The sequence below is a fragment of the Gigantopelta aegis genome, chromosome 12 (assembly GCF_016097555.1).
Source record: "Gigantopelta aegis isolate Gae_Host chromosome 12, Gae_host_genome, whole genome shotgun sequence".
Classification (NCBI taxonomy): Eukaryota; Metazoa; Mollusca; class Gastropoda; order Neomphalida; family Peltospiridae; genus Gigantopelta; species Gigantopelta aegis.
The window spans coordinates 37,009,561-37,036,796 of NC_054710.1; the positions used below are offsets into that span (position 1 = coordinate 37,009,561).

The 27,236-nt window shown below is 38.0% G+C and overlaps 1 protein-coding gene across 2 annotated transcripts in view; it reads left to right on the plus strand.

Annotated features, from left to right (window-relative positions):
* Positions 1–27,236, plus strand: part of LOC121386328 (protein Aster-B-like) — a 71,418-nt gene that overhangs the window by 6,110 nt on the left and 38,072 nt on the right. For both annotated transcript variants that reach the window (XM_041517196.1, XM_041517197.1), the window contains exons 2-5: positions 17,428–17,529; positions 19,531–19,836; positions 21,568–21,769; positions 26,322–26,406. In XM_041517196.1, coding sequence (XP_041373130.1) covers positions 17,428–17,529; positions 19,531–19,836; positions 21,568–21,769; positions 26,322–26,406 — 695 coding nt within the window. The remainder of the gene's footprint in view (positions 1–17,427; positions 17,530–19,530; positions 19,837–21,567; positions 21,770–26,321; positions 26,407–27,236) is intronic.

The window sequence follows — 27,236 nt, forward strand, 5'->3', positions numbered from 1 at the left end:
GCATCCGTAGTCTTGCTTTTTCTCTCTGATCAATTTTCTTTTCTTCAGTCAGGTTCTGGCGGTATGTTTTGCTGTCGTGCCTCCCTTTTTCCTTCCACTGTTGATACTTTTCAGGATCATTCTCTTCCTACACACTTTTATAGCTTCAGCTGCAGTCTGTTTTTTCTTTTTCTGGGCCTGAAGAGGTGGGATGGAGTTAGACGAGGCAGGTGTCTGTGGTTCTGTTTGATGATGACCATCATCTTCTTGCTTAGCAGCAATCCTGTTGCTTTGCCGAACTGGCATGGTGATCCTTCATAAAAAAAATTAAAATAATATATATATACACACACTGTATATATAAATTAAAAATCAACTCCAGGTCATCTACCTGAATGTATGACATAAATGAGCTAAATACACATTATTACATACTAAAATAAAATATATTAATAGAGGAAGAATTGGACCACATTCGATTATAAATGCTTTTTTCTGGGATCTGTAATTGGACAGAGTTCAGACATCAATGCCTACAGACTTTTCACCACTCTAAAATTTGTGATGGCAAGGAAATGCTGTCACAAATCAATTTTGCGATAGCTTTTGCGATGGCATTGTCAATTGCCGCCGCAAATATTGAGGGCTGTACTTGCTGGAACAATGATTAACCCAATGGGTCCAACCGATGGGGATCGATCTGAATCCAACTGCATCAAACTTAAAGCTTGGAAGACTTAGTAGTTAGTTTCACATAACCGTAATAATTTTTTTTGTTTAAAGTAGGAGAGAAAATAAAGTTTTCCATATGACATTAATTTTGGTTATATTTGTACATTCACAAGTGTCATCAAATGATTTATGTGGAACAAAAGTAAAAAGTAAGGGAATAAAATAACTAAACATTCCAAAAAGATTAACTAAAAAGTCCAAAAACAAACTTTAGAAAAAATCAATACCCTACAAGGTGTGTTTAGCATTGTAACACTTAAAGCAAAAAAGCAAAAAAAAATGCTTAGTATGTCAATAAGTAATGCACCAATTCGTTGAGAAACCTCAAAACCAAATCATTCATGTGGTATATGTGATAGTAATTAGATAAATAAACATTACATTATGTCAAAACAAAAACATATTTAACAAATTAGATCACTATCCGCTCACAATGTATGTTCATTTAATTTCGTAACACTGAAACAAAATAGCGCTTCCCATGTGACGTTATTAATGGGCGAGTTCATTCACTCGACAAAGTTCAATATCAAGAGTTTAAAATATATATATATATTTGTAATTAAATTTTAGTATGTATTCAAACAAAATAATTTAAATGAAAAATTGGTATCTATAATCACAATGGATGATTAATTAACTTCGTAACTTGGAAAACAAAATAATTGCTTTCCGTGTGACGTCACTAATGCACAGATTCAGTCACACAAGCAAGGTGAACTTCCTGAACTATGAATGTTGAATAAATGACGGATAATTAAATAACAAAACATTTTATTAAGTCCAAACTCAAACAAGTTTCAAAAGCTCACCAATATCCATTCTCAATGTAAATTCATTTAATTTCGTAACACTGAAGCAAAAGAAACCGCTTTCCACGTGATGTTATTAATGCCGCGAAGTTTAATACTAATAGATAATTTGGCAAAATTTTCTGCTGACCCAATCTGATTAAAATTAGCTCTACTGGTCTCACCAGTAGATCTAACAGAATTGCATGGACTCCCATGTCCAGGTGACATTTCATCTATAAATAACAATTTAAATATCGACCTTCGCCTTTTTAACGTTATTCGGGAGCATACAATTCTAAAAATATTGGTCGAGACTATTTATGCAATAGGCGAACTTGTTAGTCTATTTCAACATGGAAAAAACAGGGGGGAAAATGCAGTAATAAACTCTGGATTGTATACTAGTATAAACAGATTTAATGGCTATACCATCATGTTTTGGGGTTTTTTCGTCTTGAAACTAATTTTATATAAAAATTTATATTGAAAATAGTTTCTGGCATACTTCGTAATTTACCCGAATCATTTCGTATACTCTCGGCATAATCCCGAATGTTTTCAAATTCTTTTCAAATCACTGGCACGATTTTGCAAGTAAGGTTTTGATTGGTCGAATGAAAGGTCAACTGGACATGAGCTCCAACGGGCTGCTGTTAGATCCACATGTGGCCTCAGATTACAGTTATCTTCCCATTTGGTTGTCCAAAATCCGGAAATTTGACCGCGCAAGTAGTCTGCTGTTTGACTGTGATTATTTCATGGCAGACAGCTATGAAGTGGCAACTGTTTGACTGAAGTGACAGGGGATAGCATGTAGTTTGTAAACATGTGTAACTTGTTGACATTGAAGACTTGTTTGTGGTAATTCCGGCCCATGCAAAAGTAGTGCTTTTTGTGTAAAATGGGTGTACTCCGGCCTGGTTTAGAGGGTGTGTCTGTTTAAACCAATATGCTGGGAGAAAGAGCTGGACAACAGGGGTTGTCCTTTTCAGGGTATGTGTCCCCCATGCAGGCAAAGGTACATACAAAACTTCACGGGCCTGCTGATATTAATAAAAATGTTATAGCCACTAAGGCTATATAGAAACATATAGCGAAATTAATTGTGGTCTGAGGCCTGATATAGTTCACACATTACACCGGTTAAATGCTTGATTCTGATGAAAGTATTATAACCAGAGAGGTGAAATTACACAGACTGATTGTGAATAGCACAAGGAATATGAAAACTCATTTATTTATTTTCTAAATATTTTATTAAATTAAAAAAAAAATTGTTTGAATTTATTAAAAATTAAAATTAAAATTTTCAACTTTTAAATTTCAATATCCTCCAAAATAGCATAAAATGACCTCTGATGTTACTACATGTTGTTGCAATATTCTTTAACAGTTTTGAGCTAATAATTTGGTAAAAAAGAGCAAAAGTTGGATTTTGTTGCTCAATATTGAGATTTTAATTTTTTTTTTACATATTGAATTTTAATGAGTTTCTCAATTATTGCAATTGGACAGAAGATCTAAATATAATGAATATTTCCCTACTAAATGTAATTAAACACTTTAAATAAATAGTATACAGTTTTTAACAAGATTAAGTACTCTAATAATACATTTCACCTACATTTATGTAAATTACACACTTCAGTAATTTTAAAAAAATGGTCTTTTATCCTTAGAAAATCTAATAGGCTAATATTCTATGCTGTCTGAATGTATTTATTGTGTTCAGTAATCAGATGCTGGTACACTTGTCAAGTTTATTGCAGAAAATCTGCCAAAAAAGTTAACATTTGGCTTGTAAAACATATGGCAGAATAATCCATAATGCATATTCAGTGGTCATTACTACAAACATCCTTCCAATCAAGAAATACTACACTGAGGTATCCAAGACACTGGCACATGATTACACTTGTTAACAGTTATCACTGGAAACTGAAAAATATGGTGCAAGTACTTCTTGGTAGGATTTATATCAGCATTTTGTGACAAAATCTTCATTTTCAAAGTTGTCGTCAACAAAAAACACATTATGGTGTATACCTAAGTAACATCTGTAGGGCATATTCATATTAATATACATTTATATGGACTGTTTTGCCTTTTACAAAGTAGCTACATGTCTAATGCAGTAAATGAAGTAGATTAAGTAAATACAGCAGGTCAAAATTGAATCTGAGGCCTATCATGTCTAATTTTCCCTGAAATTAGTGTGTAAAAATTTGTTGCAAATGGTCCCCATCCGTATTCCCCATTGGTTTAATTTCAAAATTGTCCTAAGTAATTTCTGTCCCGGATTGGGCCCCTGGCCTCCAGAGACCGAATCCGGGGTGGACATGCTCGAAGCCTTAGTGGTATAGGAGCATGGGAAAGTCTTCACACACACGCAAATGGTCCCAATTTTGTGACTTTCACCATCCCTCTGACACATTTCTAATAATGTACCATGAATTCAGTCACCATATTTTTAATAAGCCTCCACTTATCATATCTAAAATGCAAAATTTTACAGTTTTAGATTTTAATTTTTTTCAAAAATTTAAATTTAAGTTTAATATTTAATTAAAAATGAAGTAAAATCTAATGATTGATTTCTTTTTCCTTTAAATATTTCAAAATATTTCCAAGACAACAGTGTGCAGATAGAACATATGTAGAAGAAAAAATAGCTGCTCATTGTATGAAGAAATTCCAAAATTTGATAAAGTTATTACATTTTGAAGTTGGTGTCTCTCAAGTTTTCATTGCTAAAATTGGCCATGGCAAGGCACTGTGGTAGGTGTTTTAACACAGCCTCTATATACTCTCAGTTTAAAGGTGACATCCAGATACTTACTGAGCATTGCTTTAATATGTATATCATTGGAATGCATTAGTGTGGGCCAGTTTTTAGGGGGAAAAATGGACTGATAGGCCTCAGATTACAGTTATCTTCCCATTTGGTTGTCCGGAAATTTGACCGCGCAAGTAGTCTGCTGTTTGACTGTGATTATTTCATGGCAGACAGCTATGAAGTGGCAACTGTTTGACTGAAGTGACAGGGGATAGCATGTAGTTTGTAAACATGTGTAACTTGTTGACATTGAAGACTTGTTTGTGGTAATTCCGGCCCATGCAAAAGTGCTTTTTGTGTAAAATGGGTGTACTCCGGCCTGGTTTAGAGGGTGTGTCTGTTTAAACCAATATGCTGGGAGAAAGAGCTGGACAACAGGGGTTGTCCTTTTCAGTGTATGTGTCCCCCGTGCAGGCAAAGGTACATACAAAACTTCACGGGCCTGCTGATATTAATAAAAATGTTATAGCCACTAAGGCTATATAGAAACATATAGCGAAATTAATTGTGGTCTGAGGCCATGTAATAGTGGAGCTAATTTTAATTAGATTGCTGCTGACCCAAAGCTAGCACTGTTGTTGGAATTATATTTTCATTGTTCTGGGCTAGCTCTGGCATTTGCCAAATTCGCCAATTGCGAATTTCAAAACCAACTGACAAATTTTATTTTAATTTGGCAAAATAATTTTATGTAATAATTTATATTTTGATACAAAATAACTGGGTTTTTGCTATGTTTGAAGTTTAATAGATAATTTGGCAAAATTTTCTCCTGACTTGAAAGAATTGAAAAGGTAGTATCATAAAAATATGTATGTAATTGTATTTTTGTTGTGTTCTTAATTTAGTTGACTGCACTAGTTCACAAATTATATGAAAATTACATCACATTGAACAAAAGTGACTTCAGAGTATATTGGAGAAATAAGCATTGGATTTAGAAATGACACACAGTTTTCGAATTAGCTTCTTGGTGAATTAGCAGTGTGCAAAATAAGCACTGACTGTTTATCTTAACAAGTGAAATTCTTATCTTACAAGCAAAATATACCTAAATGGTTATCCAGTGGGTAATAAAGTGAAAATGTAAAAGTAAAGTAGGGCTAGTGAATTTTTAATTGTGGCTAGTACATTTTTTAAATCACTGATCCCATGGCTAGTGGATTTTATAAATATTCTAGAAGCCCTGCACTCCTATCCTCACATACTTGGAGAGTTTTAGAAGAGTGGCAAATTAATTGCCATGTGATAATTTTTTTTACGGCATTCAATTTACTACATGTATATGTCAGGATTACCAAATGTTGGACATCCAATAGCTGGTAATTAATTAATAAATGTGCTCTAGTGGTGTCATTAAACAAAACAAAACAAACTTTAAAACTTTTATTTGTAGCTTCATGTGATTGCTTGCTTAGGGGCTGTTCAAATATTACGTAACACTATTTTTGTCAAACTTAGACAATCACATTCCCCCCTGTAATGCTTCATAATACTAGACCATACACACCCAAAATATTACGTAACACTTGGAGACACCCTCCTCCCATTCACAAGACATGCGATGGGTGTAACAGGGTGTGCAGTTTGCGGTCGCCCGATCACCCGTGGCGAATCAAAATAGCATTGAGCAAGTCAAAACCTTATCTCCTGTCGCCCGCCTGGCGACCGAAAATTTGCGCATATTGTATTATGTATCAAAATGCAAATAACTAATGTTTGTAAGAGATCGGAAAGTTATTTTTGATTTTTGATTTTTTGTTTTCAACTGGTTTCCTATTTCCGAACAGTCCAAAACCATTTGGAATGCCTCGGCCAGTTTTGATTATGTATTCGGAAAACCTTAGCCACGTAAATGTATTTGTAGGTTTACTTGGAACACCTCGATCATGTCCGTCTCTACTTTCCATTTAGTTACAACGGAACAACTCGACACATTCCGCTACGCTATGTTTCGCAGAATGATTTTGTTTAGGTCTCACTATACAGATGTCATCTGCCATTGAAACCCATGTTAAATTGCCCAACTTCAAATGAAGATTGCCAATAGAACGGTTTCTCGTTGGCACTAACAACATACACCACTGCGAACATACATTATATAAGCATTTATTTTCACTCTAAAATTGAGAACGTTTCCGTCTCAGTTTTTTGTTATATGACAGCATCTGGCTGTAGTATCGGTCCGAACAGGTGGTTCATTAACCGATTCACTCCGGCTGTTTCTTATGCTATACGCCCATGTCCCAAAAGGTCAATGCACAATATTACAAAATAACATGGACAAAATACAGCTAGAAGGCTTACCATTAAATATGTAATTCTTCACCATTTCCTGGAAGTGAATATGTGAACCTTAACATGTGTCACATGCATCGTGTTTTGACTAATGTTGAGAAGGGCAATGGAGTAGGTTGGATACAGGTTGAACACAGTCAACGAGAAGTTGCGAGACACTTTAATGTCAGTCAGAGTGTGATTGGGTGGCTGAGGCAACGACTTCAAATGACTGGATCCGTTTCCTATGCACAAAGACCAGGGCCAGCATTAAGCAAAGCAAAAACACGACGTATTTTAAACTGAAGTGTTCGTGAGGTGGGGTTAGTATAGACTACTATGTAGAGGGTCTTAAATCAATCATATTTACTATGTAATAAATGTCACAGCATTCAATATAAACAATTCTTTCATAAATCTGCTGATTGAGACACGACCCCCCCACACACACACACACATACACACCTTAGCAAGATGACATTATAAAGGACAGCTATATATCAAACTAGAAATATGTTTACTGTGCGAAAACCATAAAGTGTAATCTACGTTTTCTATAGTGTCAAGTCAAAGAACAATGCATCAGCCCAGTCACGTATTCAAATCAATATATCTATTCTCAAGGAACTGGGAAAGTTCACCACGGACAGATAAATATGTCTAAGATTGACTGGGGACCATTTTTTAAATCGGGAATAGTATGGCTGTAACTTGTAGATGTTTCTATTTCACGTTACTAACAAAACCCCACAAAAACAAATCAAACGACAAGACGTTTTGTACGTTAGGATTGTTAAATAGAAACTTTCACCTGCATTTTAGTTGCTAACAAAACTGCACAAAAAAATTATAATAAATAAAAATTAGACATCCACCACCACCACCCCCCAAAAAAACTCTCTTTGATAAATGTCGTGTACCGAAACACTGTTCCACGTGTTTGCGTGTATGTGTGTGCGCGCACATGTGTGTATTTTTTCTGTATGTATGTGTGTATTTTTAATGCATGTGTCTATGTGTTTTTGTATAGTTGTGTATGTATGTGTGTATTTTTGTGTTTGTATGAATGTCTGTGTGTGTGTGTGTGTGTGTGTGTGTGTCTTTGTTTGTTTCTGTGTATGTATGTGTGTCAGTGTGTTTGTGTGTTTCTGTCAGTGTTTGTGTGCGTCTGTCAGTGTGTTTGTGCGTATCTGTCAGTGTGTGTGTGTGTATCTGACAGTGTGTTTGTGCGTGTCTGACAATGTGTTTGTGTGTGTCTGTCAGTGTGTTTGTGCGTGTCTGTCGGGGTGTTTGTGCATATCTGTCAGTGTATTTGTGCGTATCTGTCCGTGTGTTTAGCGACCTCGGTGGCATCATGGTTAGGCCATCGGTCTACAGGCCGGTAGCTACTGGGTTCGGATCCCAGTCGAGGCATGGGATTTTTAATCCAGATACCGACTCCAAACCCCGAGTGAGTGCTCCGCAAGGCTCAATGGGTAGGTGTAAACCACTTGCACCGACCAGTGATCCATAACTGGTTCAACAAAGGCCATGGTTTGTGCTATCCTGCCTGTGGGATGTGCAAATAAAAAATCCCTTGCTGCTAATCGGAAAGAGTAGCCCATGTAGTGGCAACAGCGGGTTTCCTCTCAAAATCTGTGTGGTCCTTAACCATATGTCTGACGCCATATAACCGTAAATAAAATGTGTTGAGTGCATCGTTAAATAAAACATTCCTTTCTTTCTTTCCGTGTGTTTGTGCGTATTTGTGAGTGTGTTTGTTTGTATCTGTCAATGTGTTTGTGTGTGTCTGTCAAAGTGTTTCTTTGTCTGCCTGTGTGTTTGTGTGTCTGTCAGAGTGTTTTTGTGTGTGTCAATGTTTTTGTGTGTCTGTCAGAGTGTTTGTGTGTGTCTGTCAAAATGTTTGTGTGTGTCTGTCAGTGTTTGTGTGTGTCTGTCAGTGTTTGTGTGTGTCTGTCAAAGTGTTTGTGTGTATCTGGCAGTGTGTTTGTGTGTGTCTGCCAGTGTGTTTGTGTGTGTCTGTCAGTGTGTTTGTTTGTGTCTGGCAGTGTGTTTGTGTGTGTGTGTCAGAGTGTTTTTGTGTGTCTGTCAAAGTGTTTGTGTGTGTCTACCAGTGTGTTTGTGTGTGTCTGTCAATGTGCTTGCGTGTGTCTGTTAGTATTTTTCCATGTGTCTGTCAGTGTATTTGCGTGCATCTGTCAGTGTCTTTGCATGTGTCTGTGAGTGTGTTTGTGTCGTATGTGTGGGTGTTTGCGTTTGTCTGCGAGTGTGTTTGTGCGTATCTGTCACTGTATTGGTGCGTATCTGTCCGTGTGTTTGTGCGTATATATCAGTGTGTTTGTGTCTGTCAGTGTGTTTGTGTGTGTCTGTCAGTGTGTTTGTTTGTGTTTGTGTGTCTGTCAGTGTTTGTGTGTGTCTGTCAATGTGTTTGTGTGTGTGTCAGAGTGTTTTTGTGTGTCTGTCAGAGTGTTTGTCTGTCAAAGTGTTTGTATGTGTCTGTCAGAGTGTTTGTATGTGTCTGTCAGTGTGTTTGCTTTTGTCTGTCAGTGTGTTTGTGTGTGTCTGCCAGTGTGCTTGCGTGTGTCTGTTAGTATTTTTCTGTGTGTCTGTCAGTGTATTTGCGTGCATCTGTCAGTGTGTTTGCATGTGTCTGTAAGTGTCTCCACCTTTCCCGTACGAAATCCTATTTACAGCAACACGTCAGCGAACAGTTGTGTAGAAATCAGTTTTGTTGAGCAGTGAGGTTCACACTAAAAATAGATGCATGAGTTCGACCCGTTCCCCCTTTTCAATGGTTACGGTAGTTTTAGGGATAGGGTTAAGGTTAGTCTTTAGAGCCTTTGATATAGAGGGGTACGGGTCGAATTCTTTCCTTTTTACAGGTACCCCATACATGTTCCAAGCACAAAGCTACTTCACACAGTGGTACTAGATGAAATAAAATTGCATACATTTTTTGCCCAGATGAAACTCACATTTATCATCAATTACAGGACTTGTGGTGTTCACTTCTCTATCAAAAGTTTGGTGCACCCCGAACTTTGGCCCAGCCGAAAGATATTTGGTTTAGTACTACCTAAAGCACCATGTTCACAGTGCAGGGGGCAATGTCAGTATGTTTGTGAAGAGATGCTCCACAATGAAGTTGGAAAGTATAAAGGTATGTAATATAAATTATGATAAGTAATCTGTATTTACCATCCACAATTATAGGCTTTACATAACTTGAAAGCACTGTAGTAGACAGCAATCTGGATTTCCACCCAGTGTTTTATATGTGCAGGGGGTGGCACTGGTGGGGGGTCCGATGGGAGTGGGGGTGAGCAAACAAACTAATAAAGGCAAACAAATTCCTGATTGGGGATGGAGCACCCCCACCCCCCTCCCCACACACACACTTACCAACCCCTTGCGGCAAATGATAATCTTCTCAAGATAATTTTTAAGGCCTAAAAGTTGAGTTTCACAGTATCACTGATATTGTTTAAAATTATATATTATAACATTAAATAATTACTCATTATCTAACAGCAATATCAGTATATTGCATAAATAAAATAAAAAGCCTGCTGAATGTTGTCAATTGTGATTCAGTTTGTTAACATCTTCTTTCAGTTACACAACAAGAGTGAGGCACACAGGACTGCTGTCCTAAAGAAAATTGGAGAAGAAGCTACCCCAGGGACAACATAATAATTATAATTTAATAAAATTAAAACAAGTTCTGTTTCCTTCTTTTGTGGTGTTATTATTGTTTGTATGATGTAGTAACATGTTTTTAAAGTGCAATTTAAGTAAGTTCTTTGTTTTAGCAAAATTCGGTCGCGGGCCATTCAAAAGTTATACGGGCTAGTCAGAGTGTTCCTGTGATGGCCCGATTGGCCAGTCAAAAAATATCCCAAGTGCATACTCTGGTGTAATGTAATATTAACATACTGTTTTGCAATTTGGGAAAGAGCAGATACACATTTCAATTCAATTTATAACCCTTATGGTGTGTATATGTCTAGCTATAACTACCTATGTTAAACATTGTTGCCGCAACCGAAGTTATTTTTAATTTTTATTTAATCGTACACATTTTTTAAATACACCCACCCACCCCCTGTAACACCACATAACGTTTGGACCTAGACCCACCCATCCCCTCGAGTATTAATAGTCATTATATAATATTTGAATGGCCCCTAAGCACCATTTGAGGAGAGTGATTTTCAGCTCGCCTTGATTTTCCTCATGGCAAAGATTGACCATTAATCAGCTGGGCTGCAGTGTTGGTTTATTTTTATGTCTATTTAAAGGCAAAAGTTTGTTTTGTTTAAATGTCGAACATTTGGTAATTCTGACATAGTCTTAGAGATGAAACCCGCTACATTTTTCCATCACTGGCAAGGGATCTGTTATATGCACCATCCCACAGACAGGATAGCACATACCATGGCCTTTAATATACCAGTTGTGGTGCACTGGTAGAAACAAGAAGAAGTCCAATTGGCCCACCAACTGCAGGGCTCGACCTTAACAGTAGTCCGGGGTATTTTGGCTACCCATTTGTTGCTCAGGCTACCATATGTCTAAACCCAGTAGTCCGCCGGGCTACTAGATTTATTTTGCACACCCAGTTACTCCACTATCAACAAGACGCATAAACACATAAAAAAAAAAAAACACCTAAAAACAAGGTGTTTAATAAAAATAAATGATTTTCCTTTTTACTCTCTCTTTTTTTAATTTATTAAAATTATTGGACTACCAATATTTACTGAGGGCTACCAGATTTTATAACCTGGTAGACCAGTGGGCTAGCACTGTAAAACGTTATGGTCAAGGCCTGAGTTACTGGGATTGATCCTAGACGTACTGCACATCAAACGAGTGCTTTACCGTGTATGCAAAGGAAACCGACATCGAATTCAGGCATACAGGTTTTAAAGGTACAATTAGTGATTTATAGAATCTGTTCCTGTGAACACGACACAAGGTGCATATATATAGTCCTGTGATTCGTATCCTTCTTTAGTGATAATTCTAACCAATTGAATAATCGAAAATTGCTCGGTTGGTGTAAACTGATTATAACCAGTGATTGATGATGAAATTTCAATCAATTCCCAGCGCTATATAATAACACAGTCGGTGGCTCTGGAGAATGACGCCTATATAAACATACAACATGTACATGTATAAAATGGAGACACCACATTTCATGGCTAGCTTTGTTACTCCCCAAATTCACCAACTGCAAATTTAAAAAAGACGAAAGACCAATTTTATTTTAATGTTGCAAAATAATTTCATATAATAAATGATGTTTTGTTGTAAAATAACAGTGGATTTTTGTATTTTTTGAAAAAGTTAAAAGTTTGTTGTGATTAACACCACCACTAGAGCACATTGATTTATTAATCATCGGCTATTGGATGTCAAACATATGGTAATTTTTCACATATAATCTTTGAGACGAAACTTGCCACATTTATCCATTAGTAGCAGTTGATTTTTTATATGCACTATTCCACAGCCTTTAGTATACCACTCATGGTGGACTGGATAGAACGAGAAATAGCCCAATAGGTCCACCAACGGGGTTCAATCCTAAACTGACAAGCACTTTATTACTGGGCTGCGTGCATTTTTTTGAAGTGTTACATTTTTAGAAGTATTTACTTCTTTGTTTTAAAGATTATAGTAAGAGAACTGCTGTTAAAAATCTGTCAAAGCACATGGAATACAGCGTCCGGTTTCAAAAGATTTCAAAGCTGTATCCACCTAGTAGGGGCACTTATGATCTGACATCTGTTTGTGTTTGTTCAGTACCCTCAAATTATTTTTCTGGAAGATTTAAAGCCTGTCCCTAGAGCTGGCCCTATCAACAGTATCATTTGTAACACTAGCCTGTGCAATACCTCACATACCTGTATTGCATGGATGTGAAATCAATTCCCACCAGCTGCATTAAGAGGCACTTGAAATCAAAGTGCAGCACAGCTTGTATGTCACATAGTGATCACATAGTGATTACCACCGGTATTGGATACACATATCACACGGTGATGTGATGTCACATTCCTGTATTATAACAAACAAATCCACTTTCTGGGTTAATGTTTGCCTTTCTCCACAGGTATGTAATTAGTGAGCTAATTTAAATATATACTGAAAGTTGACATTTAGAATTAGTTAAAGTCAAAAGTAATGGTGTAGAAATAAAAAGTTTTAAATTTAATTTTTTTTTTAAATATCTGAAAAGAAAGTGCCGAGTGTTATTTATTTATTCAAATTACATAGCTCTCCATCAGACTTACCACAGGTAGTACACTTAGTGGTGTGATGTATACTCTTCAAAAGAAGAAACGCAAAACCACATTGTCGTAACATTTGGAGAATTGATTTAATTATTGAATGGTGAGTCCGATAATTACCAAATGTTGCAGGATTGATCACAATTCATTCTAGTCCATTGTGAGTAAGTGATAGGACACACCACCAAGGTCAAGGTCATCTGGAGTCAATACCGGGTGTGGCCTCCGCGTGTGTTGACAACTGCCTGGCACCGCCTGCCCATTGAAGCAACCAGAGTACGGATGACGTCCCGGGGGATGGTGGCCCACTCGGCCTGCAAGGCTGCTGCCAGCTCGGGCAGGGTCTGGGGCTGTGGTTGTCGCTGTCGGAGGCGTCGGTTCAACTCGTCCCATAGATTCTCAATTGGGTTCAAATCCGGTGATGTCGATGGCCAAGGAAGGACATTAATGTTGTTGTTCTGTAGGAAAGCCGTTGTGAGACGTGCTGTGTGAGGCCTGGCATTGTCATGTTGGAACACTGCGTTGGCGTTGGCCATAACTGGAACGATGTGTGGCCGGAGGATCTGGTCAATGTAGCCCTGTGCATTCAGGTTGCCCTGCACGTGGACCAGGTCAGTTCTGCCAGTGTGTGAGATGGCTGCCCACACCATGACACTACCCCTGCCGAATCTGTCCACTTCCTGCACGCAGTTTGCCGCATAACGTTCACCACGACGCCTATACACGCGACATCTTCCATCATGACGTCGGAGCAGAAATCGGGACTCGTCACTGAACCACACCTGTCTCCATCGCAGTTGAGGCCATTGTCAATGAATCTGGCACCACTGCAGTCGGAGTCGATGGTGTTGTGGTGTTAAGATGACACCTCGAACTGGACGTCTGGCACAAATTCCTACCTCACGTAGGCGGTTCCGTACGGTCTGGTCGGATATCCTGCGCAAACCTGGTATTGCTGCGGCTGTGGAGGTGGCAGTAGTCAATCGTTCCCGAAGGTGGCGTACCCGGATGTAGCGGTCCTGCCCGGGGGTAGTGACCCGTGGTCAACCGGATCTAGGGAGGTCACGTGTTGATCCATGTTGCTGGTAACGGTCCCACAGTCTGGAGATGGTGCTTGGGGACACATGGAATGCCCTGGCAACGGCCGTTCTGGATTCGCCTGCGTCTAGTCGGCCGATGGCATTGTTTCTCTGCGGTTCACTGAGACGTGGCATGTCCTGGATTGTCAACTGTCGGCCAGATACAGAGGCCAGGCAAGCGAACACCCTGCACTTTTATACTGTCGGTGTTCATGTTGCACGTGCAGACAACGCACGTGCAGTGGTGACATGGTTTGCACGTGGCTGCGTTTTTGCGAATATTCACATTTTGGAACTTTATTGTACAGTAGCTGCGTTTTATCGAATGTAACCGTGGGAATGTGTTTGGGACATGCAATGACCTTATATTCACAAAGCATGAGTTATAACCCATTTGTACCCTTTTGCGTTTCTTTTTTTGAAGAGTATATTTAGGTGACTTACTGACGTGCACAGGCTGGTAGGTACTGAGTTCAGATCCCAGTCAAGGCATGGGATTTTTAATCCAGATACCAACTCAAAACCCTGAGTGAGTGTTCCGCAAGGCTCAATGGGTAGGTGTACACCACTTGCATCGACCAGTGTTCCATAACTGGTTCAAGAAAGGCCATGGTTTGTGCTATCCTGCCTGTGGGAAGTGCAAATAAAAGATCCCTTGCTGTCTGTCGTAAAAAGCAAATAAAAGATCCCTTGCTGTCTGTCGTAAAAGAGTAGCCTATGTTGTGACAGCTGGTTTCCTCTAAAAAAAAGTGTCAGAATGACCATATGTTTGACGTCCAATAGCCAATGCAGTGGCGTTAAATAAAACAAACTTTACTTTTTTTTATTGACATGTGCAGGGAACATGTTTAAAAAACAATGTATTAGCGACAGTTGGTGATCAGTTGAAAATTGACAGTACTATTTGACATTTTAGAATTTTGTAACAATGTCTCGAATCGCGATATAATACTGAACAAAATGTTTTCCGATATGGTAAGCTCTTGTTAGCCTGTTTTCAACTTTGTTGATGCCTGTCATGCCCAATGGTCTGATCATAATAATAATTGAATGCCATGTAGGGAAAATATTGGTGTGTGAGTGAGTGTGTGTGAGTGAGTGACTGTCAGTGTGTGTGTGTGTTTGTGAGTGATTGTGTGAGTGACTGTGTGTGTGTGTGACTGTGTGAGTGACTGAGTGTGTGTGTGAGTGACTGTGTGTGTGTGGAAAGCCCCTGCTTTTTTTTGTCAATTTATTTTTCAGGAGAGCATGGCTCAACACCTCATTAAATTCACTCGTCACAGTCTAGATCTCCCCTTCCCCCACCTGTTAACATAGCTTCACACGTACCTGCCTTGTTTAATAGTTACAGCCGAGATCTAGCTCGGTGATAGAGCACCTGTTAACATAGCTTCACACTTACCTGCCTTGTTTAATACTGTAGTTACAGCCGAGATCTAGCTTAGTGATAGAGCACTTGCATGAGGTGTGATGGGTTGTAGGATTCAATCACTCAATAGTTCTAAATGGGGTTTTCCCCCAACCAATGCCACACTACATATATCAAATAACGTGGTATGTACTGTTCTGTCTGTTGGAAAGTACATATAAAAGGATCCTTTTATGTTTTATTGGTAAGAATAGCCTGTTTAATGGCAGTGAGTTTCCTATCTTTATCTCTTGACCAAGTGCCAATTGCTCTGAATAGAACTGGGTTCACCCCCACCAGTGCTACACTACATATATATATATATATATATATATATATATATATATATATATATATCAAAGAGCATGGTATATACTGTTCTAATGGAAAGTACATATAAAACAATCCTTTTATGTTTTATTCATAGGAGTAACCTGTTTAGTGGCAGTGAGTTTACTGTCTTTTATCTCACGATCATGTGCCAGTCCCTCTGAATAGACCTGGGTTTTTCCCCCTACCAGTGCCACACTACATATATATATCAAAGAGCGTGGTATGTACTGTTCTGTCTATTGGAAAGTACATATAAAAAGATCCTTTGAAGCTTCTTTTTTTTTCTCCATAGGAATAGTCTGTTTGGTGGCAGTGTGTTTTCTGTGTTTTTCTCTTGACCAAGTGTCATAATAGCCATGTAATGTTGGACAGAGAAACTAGGCTTTCTGCCAGAGGGTAAAACGGGTATGGCGCCACACCCGCATTTTTGTTCCGATTTAATTTTTTTAAGTTGACCTTTTGACAAAATTAATGACTGTATGATTTTCTTAACCCTAACCCTAAACCTAACCCATTTTCTTTCTGGGGAGGCCCCTCATACCCCCCTGTCAACTGCAATTGCATTTAGCACACACATTGTAAATATTCAATTCCATAGCGCCATACCCAAAAATGTCTTTCTGGCAGAAACCCTGAAGACTGTGCTGAGTTTGCTTCTGTTGTAAGATCATGTGTCGTACTAACATTAAGTATTTTTGGTGACTAAAATTACATATTAAATACATTTTACTGTTAGAATAACAATGTCTATATAAACAAGGTGTTGTTGTTATCCTAATGTTTGTAGTACTAGGTGCCCAAACCTGATTTTACCTCCCAATAATTATATATATTACGGCATAAAGTGAAAAGTGACTGTTGTAGATATTAACACACGAATGAATGAATGAATGAATGAATGAATGAATGAACGAATGAATGTTTAACAACACCCCAGCATAAAAGGTAGTACCAAACCAAATAACTTCCGGTTGGGTCAAAGTTCGAGGTTCTCCGAACTTTTGATAGAGAAGTTAACACCAAAAGTCCTGTGATTGGTGATAAATGTGAGTGTTGGTTGTAAAAAAAATAGCTTCATCTGGGCAAAAAATGTATGCAATTTTATTTCATCTAGTACCACTGTGTCAAGTACATGTAGCCTTGTGCTTGAAACATGTTTGGGGTACCTGTAAAAAAAAGTAGTAAATTTTTGTGCGGAACTAGGGTAGTCGTAGACGCTACCTGTTATCTCTGAAATGAGCAACTTTATCCCCAATTTTTTTCTGATTCACTTTAAGGGTGAGGGGTGGTAGTATTTATATCTGTGGTGTTTATGTCGATTGATACGTTTTACTATTGCCGTCTTTGAGATTTGATTTGGTAGTATATAGCCAAAAATACACATCGGCTATTGGGTGTCATAAAAAGTAAGTAACATTAACATACAACTGCAAACACACCGGATATACAGACACTGGTATTCTAAACAAGAAAACATGTTTAATAAGTAATTTTAGTTGCCAAAAGAGCTCTGTTAGTAGAAAACTTCTTTCAATAGTTGCCTACTAAGGACAGTCCCTTTATTAGTCATGGTTTTTAAAATGTGCAAAGATGTGGTTAAGTGTCGTCATTTCCCCAAGTCTTAGCTCTGCATTATATTCTTTTCCTTGTTAACAGTTTTTCTTTATTTGTGTGTTTTTGTCGGCAGGAGGTCAGTTGACCTGATGAACTCAAGTGAAGAGTCACTCAACACAGTGGCATCCGGACAGTCTCACGAAGACTCACCAACAGGAAACAAAGATGAAACCAGGTTTGATTAAATAATATCAACTGTTTGTCTCTCTGTTCAAGGCAGGCTTATATATATTTTTTTTAATTTAGTAAAAAAATTCTAACATAGTCTTGGAAATCTAATGTAGGCTTCCAAATGTTTTGGTACTTGAGGAAACCTCGGTGAAAACTAAAAAATCCTTCTTCTTTCCTGTTCTCACCTTGCAACGAGACTGACGAGTATAACATGTTCATTAACATCACAAAACGACAATGACATTCATTCATTCATTCATTCATTCATTCATTCATTCATTCATTCATTCATTCATTCATTCATTCATTCATTCATTCATTCATCCATCCATCCATGCATCCATCCATTCATTTCAACTTATTTTCATGCTTATATCCAATTAAGGTTCAAGCACGCTGTCCTGGGCACACACACACCTCAGCCATCTGGGCTGTCTGACTAGGACAGTGGGTTAGTTATTAGTTGTTAGTGATTAGTGAGAGAGAGGAGGGTGTAGTCATTTTACACCTACCGACTGAGTCATTAAAACTTGCTCTAGGTTGGAGCCGGTACTGAGCTGCAAACCCTGTACCTACCAGCCTGTAGTCCGATGGTTAAGCCACCGAGGCCGGTTTGTCTTTGTCTATGTAGGAAGTGAACCCAGCAACTACCAGTCTATAGTCCATTCCATCCTAGTAATAAAATGGTTTTTATTAATAATTGCAGTTTGGTTTGATGTAAAAAGAAAAGTAACTTGTAGTAAATTCCGTAATATAAAAAAAGGGACATTCCTGAGTTTGTGGAATGTTTTTGGTCAGATGTTGTAAATATGAATATCCTGCCACCACCTAAACCCCCAATATTATTGTTTTTAAACTCTATCTCCCTCTTTAGATGACATATTTGATTATTACTATTATTTAGTAAAATTGTATTAAAGGGACATTCCTGAGTTTGCTGCATTGTAAGATGTTTCCGACTAATAAAATATTTCTACGATTAAACTTCCATATTACATACATTTTCTTTTTTAGAATATCAGTGTCTGTATATTCAATGTGCTTCTGGTCATCTTAATATTTGTAAGAAGCCCAAACTGGATTTTACAAATTATTTTAGGAAATAAAATATAGTACAAATATTAGAACAATTAGAAACACGTTTAATATATGGCCACTAATATTTTATGCAGAAAAATATATTATGATATATAATTATTGTCGTTAAAAAGTCTCTGTTAGTCGATAATATCTTAAAAACTGCAGCAAAGTCAGGAATGTCCCTTTAAGTGACTCTCACAATCATGTACCAATATACCATCTCTGTACCACAGTACGTCTGTACTGATGTACCACCATTCCGATGTACCGATGTACCACCGTATGAAGGGTAGGTGGGGGTCGGAGGTAATAACAAAAAAAATCTTTCACTTTTATGTAAGATCCTATAATCTTTTGTTCAGTTTCATTTCAACTTATTTTTGTGCTTATATCCAATTAAGGTTCAAGCATGCTGTCCTGAGCACACACCTCACCTATCTGTCCAGGACAGTGGGTTAGTTGTTAGTTTGTTGGTGGTTAGTAAGAGAGAAGAGGGTGTAGTGGCATTGAGCCCTTAAGAACTCGCTCTGGGTTAGAGCTGGTACCTGGCTGCGAACCCTGTACCTACCAGTATCTGTAGTCGTGTAGGCTTAACCACTGCACCAATTAAAAAGTTTATTTTAGGCCTAAAAAATCAAATATGTGTGTTTCAGGTTTCATCCTGGGAAAAAATAGTGTAGGTAGGTAGGACCTTTTTCTTTCGTCTTCTTTTTTAAAAATCATATCAAACCAAGAAACCATATTCAGCTGAGGTGTTCCGAATCTAGTTTGCTGATTATAAAAAAATCTGGGATAATTATTTCCTCTTGTTTTCTTTTTTTCGGTGTGTTTTCTTGGTAACTACATAAAATTAGGGTAAGTCGGAAAAACCAGAAACACACAATTTTGTTTATAGGCCTTACGTAAACGTAATAAACATTTTTAGAACACGATCTCCCGATCAGAATCTGTGGAACCAGCAGGATGTTATCCAGGAGGAGGAAATCAACTTGAACACAAGTCGGAACATAATCCAGAAAGCGAGCGATACGTCGTGTGGGCCGTCACAAGCAGCGTCGACCATCGCCGTGTGCCCCACCGCAGAGAAGTCTACATCGACCGCGTCCAACCTAGTACCCCAGAATGACGGCTCATTTCTTAGCGTGGAAAACTTCTCCAGTGATGACAGATCTGAGACGAGTTTACGCAAGGGGGACTCGCTATCTGATGGACATTCGGACAAAGATAACAAGTAAGACAGACGTTCTGTTTTTGTTGTTTTTTAATCTCCAGCGAGTGACACAAGGGCGATTGGCTTTCTCTATTTGATGGACATTCGGACAAAGATAACAGGTAAGACAGACGTTCTGTTTTTGGGTTTTTTTAATCTCCAGTGAGCGACACAAGGGCGATTCTCTTTCTCATGGACAAAGATAACAGGTAAGACAGACGTTCTGTTTTTGTTTTTTTAAATCTCCAGTGAGCGAGCGACACAAGGGCGATTGTTTTTCTCTATCCGATGGACATTCGGACAAAGATAATAGGTAAGACAGAGGTTCTGTTTTTGTTTTTTTAATCTTCAGTGATGACAAGTTTCAGATGAGTGCCTGCAAGGGGGATTCTCTTTCTGATGGACATTCGGACAAAGATAACAGGTCACATGCGATTAGTTCGCTCTACAAAATTCGGAACGTATAAGACTAAAGTCGTACCGATTTAGGTGTTCTCACAGTATCATTCAATAGCATGTGACAAGTCGGTCCGACTACTCGCATAAAGAGAATGCCCTTTAAGACAGAAGTTTTTTATTATTATTTTAATTTTAAATATATTTTTTTATCATATCCATACATTAATACATAATACAATAGATTTAGACAGACGTTTTTGGGGTCTCACCTTGATGAAGTGAAAAAGCAAGATATAGGTACTCCAGTGAAACCTCTTTAAACTGGACACCCACTGAAGGAAGAAATGTTTTATTTAATGACGCACTCAGCACATTTTATTTACGGTTATATGGCGTCAGACATATGGTTAAGGACCACACAGATATTGAGAGAGGAAACTCGCTGTCGCCACATCATGGGCTACTCTTTTCGATTTACAGCAAGGGATCTTTTATATGCACCATCCCATAGACAGGATAGCACATACCATGGCCTTTGATGTACCAGTTGTGGTGCACTGGCTGGAGCGAGAAATAGGACACCCACAGAACCAAGTAACAAGTAAGGTTTTGAGGGTATCCAGTTTATAGAGCTTCTGTTCTGTATTGATGTTTATAAACAAAACAAAAGAGTTGAAGTTTATTTTGTTTAACAACACCACTAGAGCATATTGAGTTATTAAAATTTCAACTTTCATGGCGATTTACCTATTTCTCACAGAGTTATGGCCCTTGAACTTAGGAGAAACAAAAATCTGTTGGGCCTGGTAGGGGTCATGTATTGCTTTAGCAGTACTCTCCGAAAACTTGTTATGTTTGCGGTGTTTAGTTTTAAAGTTTAGAACACCGAGCATTATGTTCAATAAAAGTCATTTCATTAATTAATTTATTGTTTGTTGGCAAGTTGGTGGGCCCATTGGGCTATCTCTCGCTCCAGCCAGTGCACTATGACTGGTATATTAAAGGCCATGGTATGTGCTATCCTATCTGTGAGATGGTGCATATAAAAGATTCCCAGCTTGTTATTAATGAAAACATGTAGCGGGTTTCCTCTCTATGACTACAGATCAACATTACCAAATGTTTGACACCCAATAGCCGATGATTAATAAATCAATATGCTCAAGTGGTGTTGTTAAACAAAATAAACTTTAACTTAGAATTCTTGTTATGTTTGTGGTGTTTAGTTTAAAGTTTAGAACACGGCATAAATTTCAATAAATTTCATTTCAGTTATTGAAATTATTGTTTGTTATTCCCCATTGATGTAGAATTAATCAAACATTTTGTCTTTTTATTATTTTTGCACCCCAGCATCGCAAAGCGAGAGCGATCGTTTGAGAGATCTCTGGACAACATCATGGACAAGTGGTCAGAGAAGTCCGTTGACCTCAACCTCAGCATCGACTCGTGGAATGGGTCAGTCAGCGATATCTCGCGGACAACGGACCTGGCCAGCCCCTCGTCTACCTCGGCAAAGTACAAGATCGAAAAGAAAAAGAAATCTTGGTATACGGTACGTTTTACTTAACAGATCAATTTAAAAGAAAAAGAAATCTTGGTATACGGTACGTTTTACTTAACAGATCAATTCAAAAAAAAAAAGAAATCTTGGTATACGGTACGTTTTACTTAACAGATCAATTGAAAAAGAAAAAGAAATCTTGGTATACGGTACGTTTTACTTAACAGATCAATTGAAAAGAAAAAGAAATCTTGGTATACGGTACGTTTTACTTAACAGATAAATTTAAAAGAAAAAGAAGAAATCTTGGTATACGGTACGTTTTACTTAACAGATCAGTTGAAAAAAAAGAAGAAATCTTGGTATACGGTATGTTTTACTTAACAGATCAATTGAAAAAAAAGAAGAAATCTTGGTATACGGTACGTTTTATTTAACAGATCAATTGAAAAGAAGAAGAAGTCATAGTATACAGTATGTTTCACTCAACAGATTTGCAGCTTTTAAAAGAACTACTGTTTTCACAGTTCAGGGGACAAGATCAGGGTTGGAAAATTAGCATGAAAACCATGGTCGCCAGCAGGGCCAATTGAAGACAAATCTTACTGGCCCTTCTCAAATTCAACTAACCCTCGAGGTTTTCACATTGTAACTTAAAGGTACAACCAAAATCAAAATTAGAATGTTCTTTGTTGAAGAATAACCATGTGTTCACCATATATAGTCTGTTTGCTACAATGGAAACTGATGAATTGGCATGCAAATTCATAATGAATAAAGTTAAAATTCATATAAAATATGTTCTTAAGTTTTAGACCCATACAAACTCAAATAACATGTTATGAAAAAAGAAATCCAGTACAAATAAAAATGTGACTTTACAAAGTACCATTAAATTGTACATATTAAATCTCATTTTTAATACAGGTGTGAAGACAAAATGCTAGAACAGCCAAGGTATTGTGCATGACTTGAATTGTCTTTGAAGTATACTACTCAAAAGAATTTAAGGGTCAGACGATATTTTCGACATTATTTTCTGAATGTCAATTATATTAGCTAGACCATAATGTCACGCATGGTATTGTTCCATTTTGACGAAAGTGGGTCTAAGCAACCCATAAATGAATTAAAATCCACTGTCATTGACTAGTTCTAATGGCGAAAACATGCTTACATTTGCACGTAAATTAGGGCGAAAGCGAAAGGTCTGCTAAGTGCCCATAACTTGCTTTTTCACAAAGCGCTTCATTTGCACGCTTTGCATGTGTATTCCATGTTCCCAATGCTGAATTTCCGTATAATTGGAGCTTGCGTTCGTGTACGGTGCACACTCCAAATTAGACAATGGTACGACGTCAACTGACTATCGATGATCGAGGAAGGGCTATTGCTTGGCTTCAGGATGGCAATACGCAAAGAAATGTTGCTCTGAGACTTGGTGTCAGTCAGAGTGTCGTTGGCCGACTGTGGCAACGGTACCAAGCAACGAATTCTGTTCGAAATCGTCCACGTTCGGGAAGACCCCGAAGCACTACAAATAGAGAGGACCGCTACATCACCAATATGGCTCTACGTCAACGCACAACCACTGCACGCCGATTACGTGACAATCTGCGGATTGCGACTGGAACTCGAGTGTCTGATCAAACCATACGCAATTGTCTAAGAGCCAATAATCTACGCTGCCGTCGCCAGGCTGTTCGACCACCACAACAGTCGGGTTCGTGTCTACAGACATCCTGTGGAGCGCTTCGCTGACGTTAACGTTAGACAACGTCACCGGTTCGGTGGTGGCAGCGTCATGGTGTGGGGCGGCATCTCTATCCACCACAGGACCCCCCTCTATGTGGTGGATGGCAATCTGAATGGAATCCGCTATCTGAATGAGATTATCCGGCTGTTGGTTCTCCCAGGCCTTCAGCAGATTGGCGGCTGGGCAGTTCTGCAGGATGACAATGCCAGACCCCACCGCACCAGGGTGGTAACGGACTTTCTCAGACAACAAGGTATCGCCAGGATGGATTGGCCAGCATATTCGCCTGATTTGGCCCCAATAGAGAACGCCTGGGACGAATTAGGCAGGAGAGTTCGGGATAACCATGCCCCTCCGGCCAACCTTCATGATCTGGGTCAACTTCTTATGGCAGAGTGGCAGGCCATTCCCCAAGAGTTCTTCAGACGTCTGATCAACAGCATGAGGCAACGATGTGTCGAGTGTATTCGCGCCAGGGGTGGATTCACACACTATTAAACGAATGTTCTAATGTGTAAAATCCATGTTTGACAACCTTCAACTTTGACAGCATGTCATGTGACTTTCTGGTATACAGTGACGTTTATTTGTGGTTTTTTGTAAATATGGAACAATAAATTAAATTTTTGGTGTAGTTTACATCATCAATCTAATACACTCTGAAACTTATTTGGTTATAAATTTTTTACCCTTAAATTCTTTTGAGTAGTATAAAAAAAAAAAAAAATACAGTATAAAGAGACTAAAAGTAGAACTGCCTGTGCTTTAGTAATTAAACTAGTCTGGGATTGGCAGTCCTCTTTGTAGCGATTCAAGAGCGATACAATCTCAAGGAATGGCTGTCCTAAATTCGAGACACTAGATAGAGGTCCATGGAATCATCCACTATTTTGCCAAATGCCCATTCGACTGGATTGTGTAGACATATGGCCCTGATCATGTATTACGGTTTTGTCGTCCATATTACCTTGGATGTTCCATCAATTGATTTAAACGTATATTGGAAAAGAAAATTTAATCTATGCAGTTTGATGGTAATTTATAAATATATATTTTTTAACTTACCCTGAACTCGCCCTCACCCCTGCGCCATTTTTGTTTTATTTGAGATGTGTTTAACATTTAATAAATTAATATGTTTTTATATGACTTTTATTGTTACTCATTGTGAAGTTACATGTGTTGTACATGCCAATTCATCGGTTCCCTTTTGACACAAACGGACAATGGCCTAAAATTAATATTTTCTGCCTTAGTAAAATGTAATAGTGTGTGCGTGCGCGCGAGCATGTGTGTATGTGTGTGTGTGTTTGTGATACCGACAACGACTATCAATTAACTGGCATTTGGAATAAGCCCTGTAGTAATGGAAAATTCAATGATTATTTTTATAGGTGCGCATGCGCTCACGTTGGTGTGAATTTTATCGATATACAAGACAGAATTTGATTTTGTCACTAAATAATATAAGCTAATTAAATATGATTCTTTTTTTTTTTCACCATAACAATTATCAAATAGAAGCTCTACTAGATAATTATGGCGTATCCAGTCCATTCCAATAAGCCGACGACTTCCAGATTTAAAAAATACATGCAGTGTCTTCAATATGTTTTGAGCTCTATTTTTAGAAAGACCCGGCCCAAAACCACAGAAGCTGAGTCAGGCGCTGTCAAAATATAGAGCATGGTCTATGTCTTTTGTTGTCAGATATGCATTTCGCGACAGCATAGAAGCGGTGTGTTCTGTCACAATTCGGTTCAGTTTCAGTATGTTTCATTTTTTAACTGTAACCATGCTTGCCAGACCCTGAAATTGATGGTCGCCCAACGGACTACCTTTATAAAATTCTTAGTCGCCCTTAGCCAATAAAGGTCGCCATGGGCGACCGGGCGACTGCTAATTTTCAACCCTGCAAAATTTTCAAATCTTAGATAACCACAAGTTGATTCGCATAAGTTTCATCTCAGTAACAGACAGTCAGTTACATAAATTATAGTTATGAGCTACGTGCATCTAGGTGCTGTCACTGCAGTTGCAGATCCAGGGGGGAGAGATCAGTCCCCCCCCTTTCAGAAATCCTGCATCCGCGCCTGCACTGAGATATAAACTGTTGTAAGTGGTGTCACCAATGGTACTTTTTGTGCCATTGGATTAAAAGCTACTGCCTTTGATATAAAGCTCACCGATGGCAAAATGTTTATGTACACCAAAATGTATACACAATTTTGTATTATATTTGAAATAGACTTTGTACAGCAAGAAACCTTTCAATTGTGTTTATTTGCTGCACAAGTCACTTTAAAAAAAATTGCCATTGGTGACGGTGCTAATAATTTAGAAAATTGCTCAGCAACTACTTGTGATGCAGTACTAAAAAAAAAAAAAAAAAAAATTTTTTGGACAGTGGACGACCGATAAAACAGCTTTTGGGCCTATTAGCAGCATGTTATCTGAGAGCTATTTGAGACTGGAATCACATCCATCCATCCATCTATCCTTTCATCCATCTGTCCGTCCGTCCATCCATCCATCCATCCATCTTTCCATCCATCCATCCATCCATCCATCCATCCATCCATCCATCCATCCATCCATCCATCCATCCATCCGTCCGTCCGTCCATCCGTCCATCCACACACTCATCCATCCATGCATCCATCCATCCATGCATGTGTTCATCTGTCTGTTCATCCATCCATCCATCTATCCATGCATGCATGTCCATCCATCTGTCCATCTATCCATCCATCCATCCATCCATGCATGTACTTATTCATCCATCCAGCCTTCTATCCGTCTGTCCATCCAAAAAAAAACAATTTTATTTTTAAATTCCTATTTCAGATGCTGGCACCAACCTACAAGTCAAAGACGGAAGATTTCAGAAAAACGTTTAAAGATATTCCAACAGACGAGAGACTGATAGTGGGTAAGTGAAGATTTCAGAAAAACATTTAAAGATATTCCTGGAGATGAGAGACCAATAGTTGTTGATAAGTCAAGATTTCAGAATTTTTTTTTAAGATATCCCTGGAGATGAGAGACCAATAGTGGGTAAGTCAAGATTTCAGAAATTTTTTTAAAGATATCCCTGGAGATGAGAGACCAATAGTGGGTAAGTCAAGATTTCAGAAAAACATTTAAAGATATTTCCACAGATGAGAGACCAATAATGGGTAAGTCAAGATTTCAGAAAAGCGTTTAAAGATATCCCTGAAGATGAGAGACCAATAGTGGGTAAGTCAAGATTTCAGAAAAACATTTAAAGATATTCCACAGATGAGAGACTAATACCAGTAATAGTGAATAAGACTAGACATAGTTCACCAGACCACAAAATAATGCAACTTAGGGCGAATAGAACATCAATGCTCAACAGGAGATCAATTTTCTGATCACCTAATAACCAGTTGATCTCTGTTACAATCATCTCAAACTGCTATGAACTTTTTTTCTTGCTATTTCAAAGTAAGTATTTTTTTTATATTTGAATTGTATTGTATTATTTTCCAAAAGTTGAACTAATATAATAATATTTGTTCATCCTTGACATTAAAGTTTTTGTTTTCTTGCTATTTCAAAGTAAATGTTTTATTTTATATTTGAATTGTATGATTTTTTCCAAAAGTTGAACTGATAATTGTTATAATATTTGTTCATCCATGACATTGCCAAATTTCTTTAGAGTAATCAAGTATATTTTTGTGAAATCTCAGCCCAAGCCAGGCATGACAGAAGCAAGTAGACATTGGGGGGGGC